Source organism: Setaria viridis, chromosome 6 (genome assembly GCF_005286985.2).
Source record: "Setaria viridis chromosome 6, Setaria_viridis_v4.0, whole genome shotgun sequence".
NCBI classification, from domain to species: Eukaryota; Viridiplantae; Streptophyta; class Magnoliopsida; order Poales; family Poaceae; genus Setaria; species Setaria viridis.
In genome coordinates, this window is record NC_048268.2 from 221,480 (window position 1) to 235,825 (window position 14,346).

A 14,346-nucleotide genomic window follows, 5' to 3' on the forward strand; every position below is an offset into this window, starting at 1 on the left:
CTGTTTCATGCAGCACCTGCTTCTGCTATCAGCCGTTGGATCTCAAATCAAGGGCCAGGGACGCCGTCTTCGATCTGAGCCATCGTTTCCAGATCTGACGGTGCCATTGCATTTTCCTCCCTTCCCCGGGGGCCAAATCCGATCCCAACCCCTCCCCCCCTCCTCTCTTGTCCCCGCCGCCGCCGCCATGGACGCCGGCGACGACGAGCCACCCGTCCTCCTGGACCGCGCCTCCCGCGCCACCCGAGGCAAGAGGTCAGCTTCCTTTTCGCGCGTCTCCTTGCCCTTGCGCCCTCCCTCCCTGCTCCTGATTCACTGATATCGTTGGAATCGATCGATTGCGATCTCGCAGGATAACCAAGCTCCTCGAGGACGAGGTCGAGCAGGATGAGGTCTTCTGGAATCAAGACGCCCTCAAGGATGTAGGTTGCAGCCCCCACTTTTATTCTCTTGGCAACACCACTTTGTGCTGCTGGGGCTTACCAGGGTTCTTCCCATTTCCGACTTCTTCATCTTCGCGATTGCCTCCTACTTTCCTCGCAGGAGGAAGACGATGACAACTACGAGGAAGAGCAGGATGCCGGTGACGAATTCGACAGTGATTTTGATCAAGATGTGAGATCCCTTCCTTCTCGCCTCTGAACCTAGCTTTCATTAATGGACACATCTAACTTCCCTGGATCTCCACAGGAACCTGAACCTGATGATGAGCCAGAAAAGGAAGAACGTGAGAGGTATACATGAGGGCGTGTCCTAGCTGGGACAACCATGTTACTTACATTGCATCATGTAATCTTGCTATGAATATAATCCTCTTCTCATGCCCCAATTCTACTGTGAAGCAGATTACCAATCAAAAAGCGCCTAATGTTCCCTGGCAAGACATTGAGAAAGACCAATGTCAAGAAGAAGGTGACCCCAAAACTAGAAGATGATGAAAAAGCTGCCAAGTCCGCGGACAAGGCAAGTCCATCCATGCCAGCAGATGTTCCTGATGAATTGGAGACTGAGAAGATTATAAGGAAATCAACCAGAAAGTCCGTCATCGTCAGACAAGCTGAAAGAGAAGCCATACGTGCTGAAAAAGAAGCAACAGCCAAGGTATTGCAAGCTCACCACTTCCTGTATCAGATGCTGTAATTGCATTCAGCATCTCTCCCAGTAGTCAGATTAATTTTTCAGCCTGTGACATTTTTTTGGGGGGGTTAATGTTCACTTCATTTTACCCTCCTCTTATGCACCGTACTAGCCAATTATTAAGAAAAAGAAGGAGGGAGAAGAAAAGCGGATGACACAAGAGGAGATGCTTTTGGAAGCAGCTGAAACAGGTTTGTTTCCCTTACACCTTATCCGAAAGTATATAGATGGAATTCGCCAGCATTGGTTGTGTTGTTCTGATTTCATCTTATTTGTTTACCTTTGTCTATGTTTCCAGAGATCATGAACTTGAGAAATCTAGAACGTGTACTGGCAAGAGAGGAGGAAGTCAAGAAAAAAGCTGTTGTTCATAAGGACACTTATGATGGTCCTACAATTCGATTTTTCTCAAGAGATGGTAAACTGCTTTTGTCAGATTCTCATGAATCACCTGTTTGCATACGTACTGTGAACATAAAAAAAAAACTCCCTCTTGCCACTATAAAAATCCATATCCTAGGAGTTCCAGATACCTGATCATCAGTATTGTGCTCAATTAGGGGAATCACGTCTGGAATTCATAAATGGGGCATCATTTGGGTCCGAACTGTGTACGACATCAGCTCCTTGTAAGTGTCACAGTTTTGTTGCTGCTGTATTATTTGTTCGTTCTCTCTAGCAGTCACTTTAAAATGTGTGCAGAGCAGTTTCAATTCAAATCGCTGTACTGAGCATTGCCGTTTTATAATACTTCTGTTTATTACAGATCCAGAAAAATCTGTCTGTGTGGTGACTGGACTTCCTGCCAAGTATGTCTTTGTGACTCCTGTTTATGCTATGCATTTATGTACCTTTCCACATGAGTTTGTTTTTTGGGCTGTGTTTAAGTGTTTGTTTTTGTTTCATCTGCCTACAAGTAATAACTTTGACAGACATGCATCCTTTGTTTAGTAGCTGCATTCTCTTTAGAGTCTAGTTTCATACGCTCTGAATCACTCTGATCCTACCACTGTGTGTATGAGCTGGAAACCCTGAGACATTGTGTTGCTTGAATTTCATTTTTTAAAAAAAAAGTGTTGCTTCGCTTGAATTCTGCTATTCATATCCCTTGCTTTAGCTCCAGCAACCATGCAAACAATTTCAAATGTGCTTACCTAGGTAGCATGTCTTGATCTAGAAATTTGAATTGGTTGGTACTGCAGAAGTAGAGTTGAAGCAGGATTTGATGCCTGGATAACAAATTTATGTATTATAAGCAACAAGCATTGAATTTGGATTTGACTCTTGAGAGCTGGCTTATTTCCTGTAGATACCGTGATCCGAAGACGGGGTTGCCTTATGCAACTATGGAAACATTTAAAATAATCCGGGAGAGGTACCCTTTCTTCCTTCTCATACATTCCTATTCTGCTCTGAGAGCTAGCCATAAACCACTTGTCTGCTCCTGTGACCTTAAATATATCAGAATGTGTAATTGAAAAATGCTGACATTTCTTCAACTGATCCATGCATTCAGTTTCCTGAAAGAGGAGGCTGATAGGAAGAGGCCGAACATGTCGAATATGGGAGAGCTTTTTGAATCAATAGCTGGTGAACATTCTGCACCTAAGAAGAGAAGGGTTGAGGTAAGGTCGCCGGGCATATCAGGCGGCTTAAGGCACGGAGGACGCTTCCGGCGAATACCTGCTCTTGATATGGTGGACGAGGACTAACGAGAGAGATCCTGTGAGTTGGCGATCACATAGGGCAGTTGAGGATGCTGTGTCTAGCATTAGATCCTGATGTAATGCGCAGTTGAGGATGCTGACACAGCGAATACCTCCTGCTCTTGACATGTAATGTATTTTTGTCAGCAACCATGAGCTATGAAGTTGCGGATTTGGGTTCATCTGAGCTACCTGAACTCGACGGCTTGGGTTCTGCACAAGCCGCTTCAGTCCACTCAGCCATCTCTCCCTGTTCCAAATCGAAAGGTTTCTGTGACATGGCAGAGGCAAGAAATAACATTGCCAAATATTCTTCTTTTTTTCTTTCATTTCGAAAGTGCATATATTGAAGCTAGTCTTTCAAAGTGCTGAACTAGTTTTTTAAAAAAATATTAATTTGCAATATGAACAATACTAATTATAGTTTCAATATATATAAACATTGATTTACGTTTTAATAATGCTGAACATGTTGAGGTTATAATAGAATGTTGAATGCATGTAAAACATAAATTAAACAAATGATATACTGATTAGTACAATATTAAATTTGCTATGGTCCCTATGGATCGTTTAATTTATATCAAGAAGAAGAAGGAGGAGGAGGAGGAGAAGAAGAAGACGACGACGATAAGGATTATTTTGAGGCGGAGAAGGACCTTGAGTCAGATGAAGCCCTGTGGGCCTTGTATGAGCTTTGGTGCAAGGCTTTCAACCAGGAGCGGAGCCTTGATGAGATGGCTCGCCGGTTCAGCAAGTTCAAGGAGACCGTGCTGAGTGTGGACAGCAACAAAAAAGCCCGTCTGCCCTACAGATTTGAGATAAACAAGTTCGCTGATGGGAAGATGGCAGAGCTTGTCTCCCCTAAATGGTTTCCTACTGAATTTCATTCCTAAGAGAGAGGGTTACCCTGGCTCAGTGATTTCTGGGCAAGCTGGTGAGTTCGAGGAAGATCAGGGAATTCAGCTGAAATCCCCAGATCAAGTTATGCTATATGCTTGTACTAAGTCATGCTTTTGTAAGATATTTGATTGTGCTTCCTGCAAGACATGCATATGTCTACTAATAAACTATATATGCTTGTACTAAGTTATGCTTTTGCAAGATATTTGACTTCTAAGATGTTCTCTTAAGCGGTTGTTGCATGTTAGACGTAATTTTTACATCCATAAACACGTGCAATATGTGTATGTTAATTCCTTTTTAAAGACATGCTCTGTAGCATGTGGAAGCTGCATATGAATCATGCTCATTTAAATAAAAATTACAGGCTCATCATCCTGCTGGGGTCTTGAACCAGGCTGAGCATTGAGATGTTGCAGGCTTAGCTCTGAACTTGACATACAATGATACGTAAACATAGGGAGTGCCTACCCGTCACCTGGGTGTTTTAGAGCTCCCCATCACCTGATTTTTTTCTCTATCTGCCGTGCTTCTTCTGCCCGCCGCCCCCGCGTGCCTCCACCCGTCCGGCGCGGGCAAGCTAGGGTCCTGCCGGAGCTCCGCGCCGACCGCCTTCCTACCCCTCCCGCCGCCGCTGTCGCCACCGTTGTTCCCCCCGCCCTAGCACCGCCCAACCTCCGTCCACCACCACCCTGCCGGCAGCGCCCCCACCGCCGTGCCCCACCGCGCCCGCCACCTCTGCCGGGCCGGCCTACCACTGCTGGCCTTCCCTCTAGGGCCGCCGATGAGCACCCACCCTGGAAACCCCGAACCCCTAACCCCAGCGCCCTAATCTCGCCGGAATTTAGCCGGAATTGGAGAAGAGCGTGTAGATAGGGAGGAAGAGAAATTCGGGTGATGGGGAGCTCTAAAACACCCAGCTGACGGTTAGCTTTTCCCTAAACATATGCATGTGCATGATGTACATTCAAATCAAGGTGCATAACTACAACTCTTGAGATGACTATTTGCAATGATCTTGATCTCGCGAAAGTAAAATCAGACACACAAAAAATCAGAAACTGCAAGTCTTTTTGGATCAGATCATAGTCCAGTCCGGTTTACTGACAAATGATCTAAATACATGTGTAGGTAAGGTGGAATTTGTGGCAGACGAGAAGGACCTTGAGTCAGATGAAGCCCTGTGGGCCTTGTATGAGCGCTGGTGCAAGGCTTTCAACCAGGAGCGGAGCCTTGAAGAGATGGCTCGCCGGTTCAGCAAGTTCAAGCAGACTGTGCTGATGTTGGACAGCAACAAAAAAGCCCGTCTGCCCTACAGATTGGAGATAAACTGGTTCGCTGATGGCAAAGATATAGAGCTCGTCCGCCCTAAAGTCCCTATTAGTATGGGGCGTGCCGATTCAGGGACGTTTAGGGCAGCTGCTGGTGACTTGAAGAAAGATCCTGAGGGACCTGGTGAATTCAAGAAAGAGCCTGAGGGAGCTGGTGAGTTGGAGAGAGAGCCATCTGTGTAATTAATCTGCTGGTGAATTCTTATTTTCATCTACATGTGCAATCTGTGCATGTTACTTCCTTTCCAAGGCTTGAAAGTTTGAGATGAGCGTGAATATCTTTGAGCCTAAGGTGTTGATAAACAACCGGTCCCAGTATCGATATCCATTGCAGAGTCACAAATAGACCGGTTGCCCTCCCATAATTTGCTGGCCTGGATACATGAATTTCATCTCATTTGGTGGGAGTATGGGTTCAAGAAGAATTTTGTAATTGACTCAAGATTGTAAGCATCGTAACAAAATGGATACAGTTAAATGATTTCAAGAAGAATTTTGGTGGGAGGACGCATCGGCAGTTGAGGATACTGCCAAACTATCACAGCGAATACCTCCTGCTCTTGATATGTAATGTATTTTTGTCAGCTCTCCAGTAACCATGGCTATGAACTTGCGGATTTGGGCTCCATCTGGGCTACCTGAACCCGATGGTTTGGCAACACATGGCTCACGAGTGATTTGTTTTTCAAGAGTCAAATCTAAATCGAATGGCCCAGTAAAAACTTCGTTTTATGGCACTCTGCTGTTTCCACTATGCATCTGTTTAGTATTTGTTCAGTGACATGAAAAGCTGCCAAGAAATGATCATCCAAATCATGAAGACATGCTGCTACTGTGATGTGTAAACAGAAATTTCCACCAAGTTTGATTTGCATGCAAGTAGATTAACACAGGCATGCAGGGTCTTGTGTGTTCGGAGAAGAATTTTACAGCATCCATGTTCAGAGCTGGTGACACACCGCCTGGATAAATAACCCAAAATTGTAAGCATCATAACAAAATGGATACAGTTAAATTACATTCAAAATTCCTCGCACAAAAGAAAGAAATGTTTTCGTGCTGTGGAATTCGAAACCACTCACATTGGCTGGAGAGGGGAAACGGTAAAATTGTGCAATTACATGTCTATGTGCTGTGGGAAGCTAGCTTGCCTCTTGTCATCCTGATGTCTAGCTCTTCTAACTAGGCATACGTCTCAGGCACTAATACACAAAACACAACCTAGCCTATGCTCCCTTGAGTTTGCGTGATGGAGGCCGCCGGAATATGTTAATGAGATCATCAACACCCTGCTCAAGCAAGTGATATCTTCTCAGTTGGGAGAAAACAAAAGGTTCAAGTTCTATCCAAAGTAAAGCATGCAAAGAAATCATTTCATACCCGTGTAGTGATTACTAGGAAGCAGAAGAGGACGATTAGATAGGAACCAAGCAACAAAAGGAACAGCAGATCAAATGTAACACTTGCAACCTGGATAGGAAGGAAACAACAGCCATGTGAGGTAACTTCAATTTGGTGATGTCTTGAAACTGGTATTGAGCATCAAATCTGTATATCCTTTCAAAGTGACTAATTCGTCGGGTAATTCATCAAAGGATATATTAGAGCATTACAAATTTTTTAGATCATTCCATTCTGAAACTGAACGACAATGGTGAAACTTGAACATATGCCAAGAAGCTTGTGTACTTAAATATACCTGGTATACATTTAGAGTTGCTTTAGTGGCATCATAGAAAGTGAACATGCCATCAAGGGCATCATTCTGAACATGTACATCAGCAGTGTGTTCAGATAGTTCCTGCACCAGAATGCCAATGTCATTGCTCGCAAGAAAACTAGGAACCAGGTGAGAGTGATGAATATCATTGGTAGCAACTGTCCAAACCTTTTTTAATGCTGCTATGAAGGGATCATTTTTCTGCAGAAAAGGCGCAACCCGTGGTGTTCGTGACAGAAGATCCAACCAAGACTGGATGTAGTGAGGATTAATGGCTAAGCTGCTATTCTCTGCAAAAACATCGATGTTCCTTCCTTTCAATCCATAGATGTGTCTCTGTAAAAGAACAAGACATAGCCAGTAAATTTTAGTCTCAATCATCATCAACATGGTACCCACATTGTGCAAACCATTGAAATATCGATGAACTGGAGATTGTCTCCAAATTGCATCACCTTCTCAGCCCCTTCCCCACAATATGACACCCACACACACAAAAACATGTGAACAGAAAACTGTATCCTGGACGAATAATTGTCCAAGCACCAACTGACAAGCAAATGAAGTAGCTTACCGCAAGACTCTCGGAAACTAATCTGACAGTTCGGATTACTGAATCAACATTTGTATATTCTCTGTCAAAAAGGGAAAAAAAACATATAAGCATTAAAATCGAATGAAATGGTTGCACTGAAAAGACTCATGATGCATTAAAAGTGACTTCACCTAGTGTCATGAAGACCACCAGTGCTTTCCAAAAATTCAGGAGGGCTAGACATTTCTGAAAGAGTCAGTGCAGTCACTCTAAACCTAGAGAACTGCTCGTGTTCCCATGCTACCTATAAGTTTGCAAAACATGACACACAGTGAGACAGAAACATTAGACAGTAAAATGTGATAGGAGAATATAACAGTCCAACTAAACAAATCCTCATTCCAATTTCCGATACAGTAAAAAATAAACAAGCATTAATGTAAATGACATGCAAACTTGATATACACGTGCTATGTACTGAAGATGGCACTGTGAATCTGTGATGCAAAGAAGCAGTAACAGCTGTGTGGATTGTGATGTCCATCAAAATGCGAAGTTTACTAAAACTCTACTGTCAGTGAGTCAGTCAACAGTTGGATGAAGAAGAAAAATAAGAAACAAATATTGTAGTCCATACACTTGATGTATAGTGGTAGTCCATATACTTGATGCATAGGAGTCTTCCAGGAATTCAAACAGGAAAGCTAATAAGATGGCCCAAAAGAATAAAAAAAACTGAGCCCTCATGAGAATGCATTCACCAACTTATGCATAGCATATAAAAACCTGTGGGTTTCAGTTCCATTTGATTTGAGCAAGGTTTTTGCAAATATGACTACATCCCAGCTAGCAAGTCCAATGAAATGCAATCTGTTGAGCATTAAGCTGCACAGCAAATTTGAGCACATCTTTAACAAGGGTTGGTTCAATTTTGGCAAAACTAGATCTGTACTGGAAAGCAAAGCTGATGACGGGGTCCAAATGAGAAATATATTCCTAAATGCATACTAATGCAAAAGTGATATCCTTAGTTATTGCAAAAAGATGTTGTCATCTAATACGTAACGTATGTGTTTTGTCAGTTCCTGATAGTTACTAAAATAACGTGATGGTACATACTCTAGGATTTGAGACATTAATCTTCTTGTGCTTGATTCCAACTGAAACACCCATTTCTTTAGAGACATCCGAAAAATCCTGAAAGCAAATAAATTCACAGATATCAATATGACCATCCTTACTGATAGCTTACGCTATGGATCAACAAGTTTTGAAATGATCAACATACTTCGAAGATTTGCTTGATATAGGGGTTTTCTGGAGGCTTTGATACATGCATCCAGAGGTCATTGCTCCAGGAACCAACGCTGTTCAAGCAAATTGCGTAGTCAATGCTCTCGCGTACACGCTGATCGAAACTTCTAAGCCACTGCATTAAAAAAAAAAATGCACACCTGTAAGTTGCTCAAACAGATGACACAAAGATGGACCTAGTCTCCCAATTGCCCAGACAGGTACTTGCCTTGCTAGTCCCATTGTAATTGTAGGGTCCACCAGATGTTAACCCAAAGAGAAGATTGTACTTGCCCCTGGTCTTAGGATTTGAATAAAGACGTGAAAAGAGTCTTGCAATCTCTAGAAGAGCCACAACTCCACTTCCATTGCTGTCACTTCCCACAGAAAGTGCCTGCAAAAATCTGTGTTATCCAAGAAATCTAGAAGAATACTAAAGAACGGTCTGGGAATAATTTTTTGGATGAACATACAGGTGCAGCACCGAAGGTGTCATAGTTTGCAACTATGGCAATAGTTGGAAGCTGTTCAGTGTCACCCTCCCCTTTCAATCCAGGTAGCCATCCCTGCAACTCGAAAAGGGTTCAGCTTAGGTATGTTCATGTTTCAAAAATAACATGGGAAACAGCTTAGTTTTGTTAGTGCAAACATCAATTTCGAACAATCACTTCCAACAAAAATAGCCATCTACATTCTGAAAGGGAGGGGGCGATAGCCCACAAGATACAACACTGAACTAAAGAAATAAAGGTAACTTGACATACTTAACCAGATAGTAAATCGATTTAGAAAAGGGGCTACCTGGATATTAGAAATGGTTGGAGATGACACTTTTCTAGGTTCAGCTGAGGACACAACAAGTTTGTACCTACAAATCCAGATAAAGAATATGAAAAGAAAATTCCATGAGACTGACAGTTTGTAGCTGTCCATACATTGTAGTTGAGTTATACGATTCAGAGTGCAAAATGCTGGTCAGTTTGCAATATGCAAAAGTTCCCATGAGTATTACCCTCCTGTTGTTGCAGAGGCTGGTTGACCTGAAGAGGCAATTTTTCGGATATCTGCCAGCAGGTTATCAAAGTCGTCATCATGGAAAGCGAAGTACACAGGGTACTGCATGAAGTAACAAACGTGGTTTAGCCAACAGATCACATGAAAAATACAAAAATGGATTACTCAGGCAAATGGGGAGTAGATGGGTAGACAGATTATTTCTCAGGATCTAACATACAATAAAATTTAGACTGCTGAGTGGTTTAGGCATTGTTTGTCAGGATCTTTAGGAAGCCGGGTGCATGGTAATTGTGTCAAATTTACCATTTCAAGTGTTATTTATATATTTGCATCAGTGTAGCTAGGTAATACTACAACTGTTGGAGAAGCGAAGGAGTGACATACAGATGCTCAGCATCTGAGGTATATCAAACTATGTGCTTCAATCATAGAGTAACTTTTACTTACCGGAACTTCTTCATGCACAAGCAATTTCTCGAGTTCAGCCAGCACACCCTTTACTTGCCCTCTGTCAACATCATTCCCTGTACCATCCTTGTCACTGAGCTTAGTCGGGAGCAGAATAAGCAACCCTCCGAGATGTTTTTTCTCCACCAGGTACTCTGAGAAGGCATTGTAAGAGTTTTCAGTGACAGTGGAAGGCAGTACTAGAAGCATCATTCACAGTTGAGCTGTGCTGTGTCGATGTTCACGTGATCTTGTGATGTGCCCATCAGAGTTGGAAAAAGCATGTAGCAACCGAAGCAGATGGCGAGCAAAAGAGACAAACTTGAGAGGTCAAGCAGAGTGCCTATCTCTGGTAACCGTGATACAGGCTCCAGTGCTAAAGTAGCAGCAGCAATCGAGGACATATAATGAGTAGTAGTACGATATAGTGATGAAAAGCTACTGACTAGGCAAGTGCGAGTGCTAGGAGATCGTGATCCGCCGCTCAATTTCGATCAGACAGATAACAGCTAGGAATGAGAGCGAGCACAAGGTCCGTGTGGACACGAGGCGGGAAGAGATCTACTCAGTTCTACTAGTAACCAAGTAAGTAACACGCAAGTCAAGTAGTACTGACCTCTGAGGAAGGAGAGCGGGAGGTCGAGTAGCGGCGCGACGAGCGCGGAGCGGGAGAGGTCTGCGCCTGGCGGGAGCGGGAGCGCGGCGGCGTGGTGGTTGAGGGCTGCGGAGCGGGAGCCGAGCGGGGCGCCTGCGAGGTCGTACTGGATGAGGCGGTAGACGCTGACGGCGGCGGCGGCGTCGCCGAGCTCGACGCAGGCGAGGAGGACGACGGCGACGGCGAGGGCGGAGGAGATGGAGGCCACCACCTCGCCGGAGGGAGACATGGCCGGAGAAGAGCAGAGCTGAGCAGCAGATGCAGAGGAGGATGGAGCGGGGGCGGAGATGCAGATGTAGATGTCGCCGCCGCCGCTGCGCCTGCCAGCCTCTCTCTGCCTGCTATTAATTCAATCTTAGGGGTGGCAATTATCAAATTACCACGCATATATATACCAATGTCATTTTTTTAACCGGAATATGCATTCCATCGACACCCCCGGGGGCTCGTTCGGCCGGGCCACGTCGCCCTTTTTCGCAACCGTCGGATTGCGGCGGATCATGTGGTCGGGGCTGCCGCCGGCGCGTGTAGTTTGGCGAAAAAAGTCTTAGTTTTTCAGCTTATCGATTTTGGGTCCAGAGGAGGCCCTCCATATACAGCAGAGGCGTTATGAAGCACCACCTGTATTCCAAAATATTCTACACCAAGAAGAGAAAATTCGGAAATCGTGTTGATTTTGTGAAAAAACACCTACCTAATATTTTGCGAGAAACCCCCCCGGCCACCGCCCGCCCTCGACACGTGCCCGCGGCCCGAGCTGCCACCTCCCAAGGTCCTAGGCTACGTGCCCTCGTCCCATTATCTGGAAGCCTCTCGAGTTCTCCCGTTTCCTCTCCACTGCGATAAAATCTCCACAAGATACATCGCCACAGCCACGGCAGCGGGCGACGCGCGGGGTGAGGCGGGTACCAGGGACGGCGGCAGCAGCAGGGAAGGGGCAGATCTGGCCGCGGAGCTAGAGGAGAACCGCGATTGCGTCGTCGATGGCAACCGGCAGATATGGAAGCCGATCGCGTCCTCCTCCCAGATACGGAAGCTATCGTCGTCCCACCCCACCCCCGCCCGTGCCACGCCTAGCCGCCTCCACCTTCGCGTCGTCTAGGTAGCCCAGCTCCGATGGGCTCAGCTCGACACCGGTGACGAAGGGCATCAGCGGCACGAACCTGCGGAGCCGAGGGGGTGGAGCCGCTTATCTCATGATTAGGTTGCATTTATATGCAATTCATGCTTCTTGATAGGATTAGATCTGTTTAGCTAGATAGAGAACCCTAGTCAGTTCACTGCTGATCCACGGATTGATAAACTTTGGATGGAATACGATGATTCGTGCGTTTGCGGTTCACAATTTGGCGTGTTAACTACCATCAACACGTACCTTGGGAATCAGCACATTAGTTGTCTCGTTCCATCCTTCTGGGAATTGGCCACCATTCAGTACCTGTAAAACTTCTCTCGTCACTTTTCTCCCACCACATCCCAGAACTTCTTGTAGAAAACTGAAGGCATACCATCTGATCCCGGTGCTTTCATATCACCAATAGAGTTCAATGCTACCTTCACTTCCCCTTCGGTGAATTCCCTTAGCAAGGTGCTGTTCATTTCATCTGTGACCTTCCTCTCCACAACCTGGGTAAGCTGATGGGAGTCGACCCCAACTGTAGACCTGAAAAGGTTTGTAAAATAGTTAGTAATAAAACTCCTCTCCTCCTCCTCTCCCTCTACCCATCCTCTGTCATCCCTTTTCAGCCTCCCAATTCTATTAGTCCTCCGCCTCTCCGAACACGAAGCATGAAAGAAAGATGTGTTCCCGTCCCCCTTCTCTAGCCATCTCACATGGGTTCATTGCTTCCAATACACATCGACCTGCTCTTCTAATTTCTCTAGCTTATATCTAAGAATTTGCTCCCTCCCCACCTGATCCCGATCGGTGTTTCCTCTCCTACACCGCTCCAGTTCACCTTTCACCTTTTTAACTCTCTTCTCTAGGTCCCCAAGCACATTCCTGCTCCATTCCATCAGGCCTCCTGCCACAACCTTCAGAGCACCGTGAATTGTGGGTGACGTCCCCTCCATTGCTCCCTCCAGGCTTCAGCTACTACTTCCGCACACTTCTCCTCTCCTAACCAGCTTGCTTCAAAGTGAAAATGGCTATCCTTCTGGTATCCCCTCTCCCTGCTCACTGGCCTGTTTGTCGTCACAATGATCGGGCAGTGATCAGAGTGTCGAGGATCTCCATTCATAACCCGTACCATAGGAAAATGCGCCCGCCACAGATCATTTGCCACTGCCCTATCCAGTCGGTTCCTTATGTAATCCTCCGCTCTGTGACTGTTATTGCGCTATGTGAACACGTCCCTCTCAAAGCCAAGATCATGCAGCTCACAATCCTCCAACGCCTCACGAAAACGGTCCATCTGTGCCTGGTTTTTTGGCCTGCCCCCTCCTTCTCATGTGAGAACAGAATTTCATTGAATCCCCCGTATATAGCCATGGTTTTGTCGGACTAACATTCATGTCACGTAGGTCTTACCATGTCTTGTGCTTTTGATCACTGTGTGCTTCACCATACACACCAGTGAACCACCACTCGAACCCATTATCCTCGTTTACATCCATGTCGATGTGGTACTTCAAAATATTCTGATAGGACACATGGATTCCTCTCCTCCAGAACACTGCCATTCCCCCCATTTCCAGTCGCATCCTTTACCACCATGTTCATCAATCCCAGCATCCACCGGAATCTCTCCATCCTGCACCTATCCAATTTTGTCTTTATCAAGAACATAATGTCCGCCCCTCTGACTTCTGGACGTCCAGAAGCCCCCGAACTGCCGGGCGGTTGCTCAAGCCCCAATAGTTCCACACAACTATCTTCATTTGGATGCGTAGGACTGGTCCGCCAGTCCCGCTTTCTTCATTTTTTTGTCTCATCTCCTCTTCTCCCTGAGTCTTCCCCTGCCCCATTTTGTCCTCGTCCACCTCCATATCAACTTGTTCAATGCTCCTCTTCTTCCCTTCCTCTCTCAGACTCGCTTGCTCTCCCCTTCTTTCCATGGTTGTTCGAGGTACCTTCTTATAGGTCCATTTCTTCTTTGGTGGGATCCCCCTCCTTCATTGAAAGTTGTTTACCAGCTCCCTCTCCCTGTATGGACTGTCCAGCTCCATTGCTCTGGGTCATCAAGGACTTATCCACCCATGCCGCATTAGCTCCCTCTCCACAACCTTTGCCACGATCTCCGCTGCCACCCTGCCTCCTTTTTTGTCTGTTCAACATTCTTCTTCCCGTCCACTGCCATCATCTCCCCTTTAAACAACCCTCTTCTTGCCTTCTTCCCTGTATGTTATTTATCTCCTAACTTCAGCGGGCTAGTAACCTCCTGCTCCTCCCTTCTCCCCTAAGTAGACTTCTTCTCACCATGCCCCTCTACCTCCTTCCTCTAGATCTGCCCGAGGAGTATTTGGTCCCAAATCCACTGCACTATTCCAACTTCCGCTCCCTTCGAAATGCCAGTTTGAAAGCTGTCTGCCTCCCCAGATCTTTCACTCCCACTATCCCCTATTTTCTTTCACTCCGGGAAACATCGTAGCTTCTTACTGTA

At 45.6% G+C, this 14,346-nt stretch overlaps 2 protein-coding genes across 3 annotated transcripts; one reads left to right on the plus strand and one right to left on the minus strand.

Moving 5' to 3' along the window:
* The first annotated feature begins 98 nt into the window (after positions 1-98).
* On the plus strand, positions 99-3,025 carry LOC117860515 (SWR1 complex subunit 2). Its single transcript, XM_034743827.2, has 11 exons — positions 99-255; positions 353-422; positions 544-615; positions 691-734; positions 846-1,101; positions 1,250-1,328; positions 1,436-1,555; positions 1,698-1,766; positions 1,904-1,946; positions 2,447-2,512; positions 2,654-3,025. The coding sequence occupies exons 1-11, from the start codon at positions 188-190 to the stop codon at positions 2,847-2,849; spliced, it is 1,083 nt and encodes a 360-aa protein (XP_034599718.1). The 5' UTR covers positions 99-187; the 3' UTR covers positions 2,850-3,025.
* A 2,892-nt stretch (positions 3,026-5,917) lies between these two features.
* On the minus strand, positions 5,918-11,082 carry LOC117861217 (uncharacterized). 2 transcript variants are annotated; one of them, XR_004641723.2, is made up of 15 exons: positions 10,706-11,082; positions 10,090-10,244; positions 9,638-9,741; positions 9,427-9,493; positions 9,099-9,191; positions 8,855-9,019; positions 8,621-8,761; positions 8,452-8,529; positions 7,524-7,636; positions 7,372-7,432; positions 6,966-7,133; positions 6,777-6,878; positions 6,458-6,547; positions 6,160-6,366; positions 5,918-6,039 (listed from the first exon to the last, which is right to left on the minus strand). XR_004641723.2 is itself a non-coding variant. In XM_034744739.2 (14 exons), the coding sequence occupies exons 1-14, from the start codon at positions 10,971-10,973 to the stop codon at positions 6,304-6,306; spliced, it is 1,668 nt and encodes a 555-aa protein (XP_034600630.1). In that variant the 5' UTR covers positions 10,974-11,082; the 3' UTR covers positions 6,045-6,303. The 2 variants fall into 2 exon arrangements, 1 of the variants encoding a protein (XP_034600630.1); XM_034744739.2 differs by lacking the exon at positions 5,918-6,039 and having other exon boundaries at positions 6,045-6,366.
* Between the last annotated feature and the right edge of the window lie 3,264 nt (positions 11,083-14,346).

Bases quoted from the DNA above. Each gene is read 5' to 3' on its own strand.
- LOC117860515 (XM_034743827.2), top strand. From the start codon at position 188: ATGGACGCCGGCGACGACGAGCCACCCGTCCTCCTGGACCGCGCCTCC. The intron at 1,947-2,446 runs GTATGTCTTTGT...TATTTCCTGTAG, and splicing joins GTGACTGGACTTCCTGCCAA to ATACCGTGATCCGAAGACGG. The intron at 2,513-2,653 runs GTACCCTTTCTT...CCATGCATTCAG, and splicing joins TTTAAAATAATCCGGGAGAG to TTTCCTGAAAGAGGAGGCTG.
- LOC117861217 (XM_034744739.2), bottom strand. From the start codon at position 10,973: ATGTCTCCCTCCGGCGAGGTGGTGGCCTCCATCTCCTCCGCCCTCGCC. The intron at 10,245-10,705 runs GTCAGTACTACT...ATGCCTTCTCAG, and splicing joins CCCGCTCTCCTTCCTCAGAG to AGTACCTGGTGGAGAAAAAA. The intron at 6,548-6,776 runs GTATATTTAAGT...CTTCCTATCCAG, and splicing joins CAACTCTAAATGTATACCAG to GTTGCAAGTGTTACATTTGA.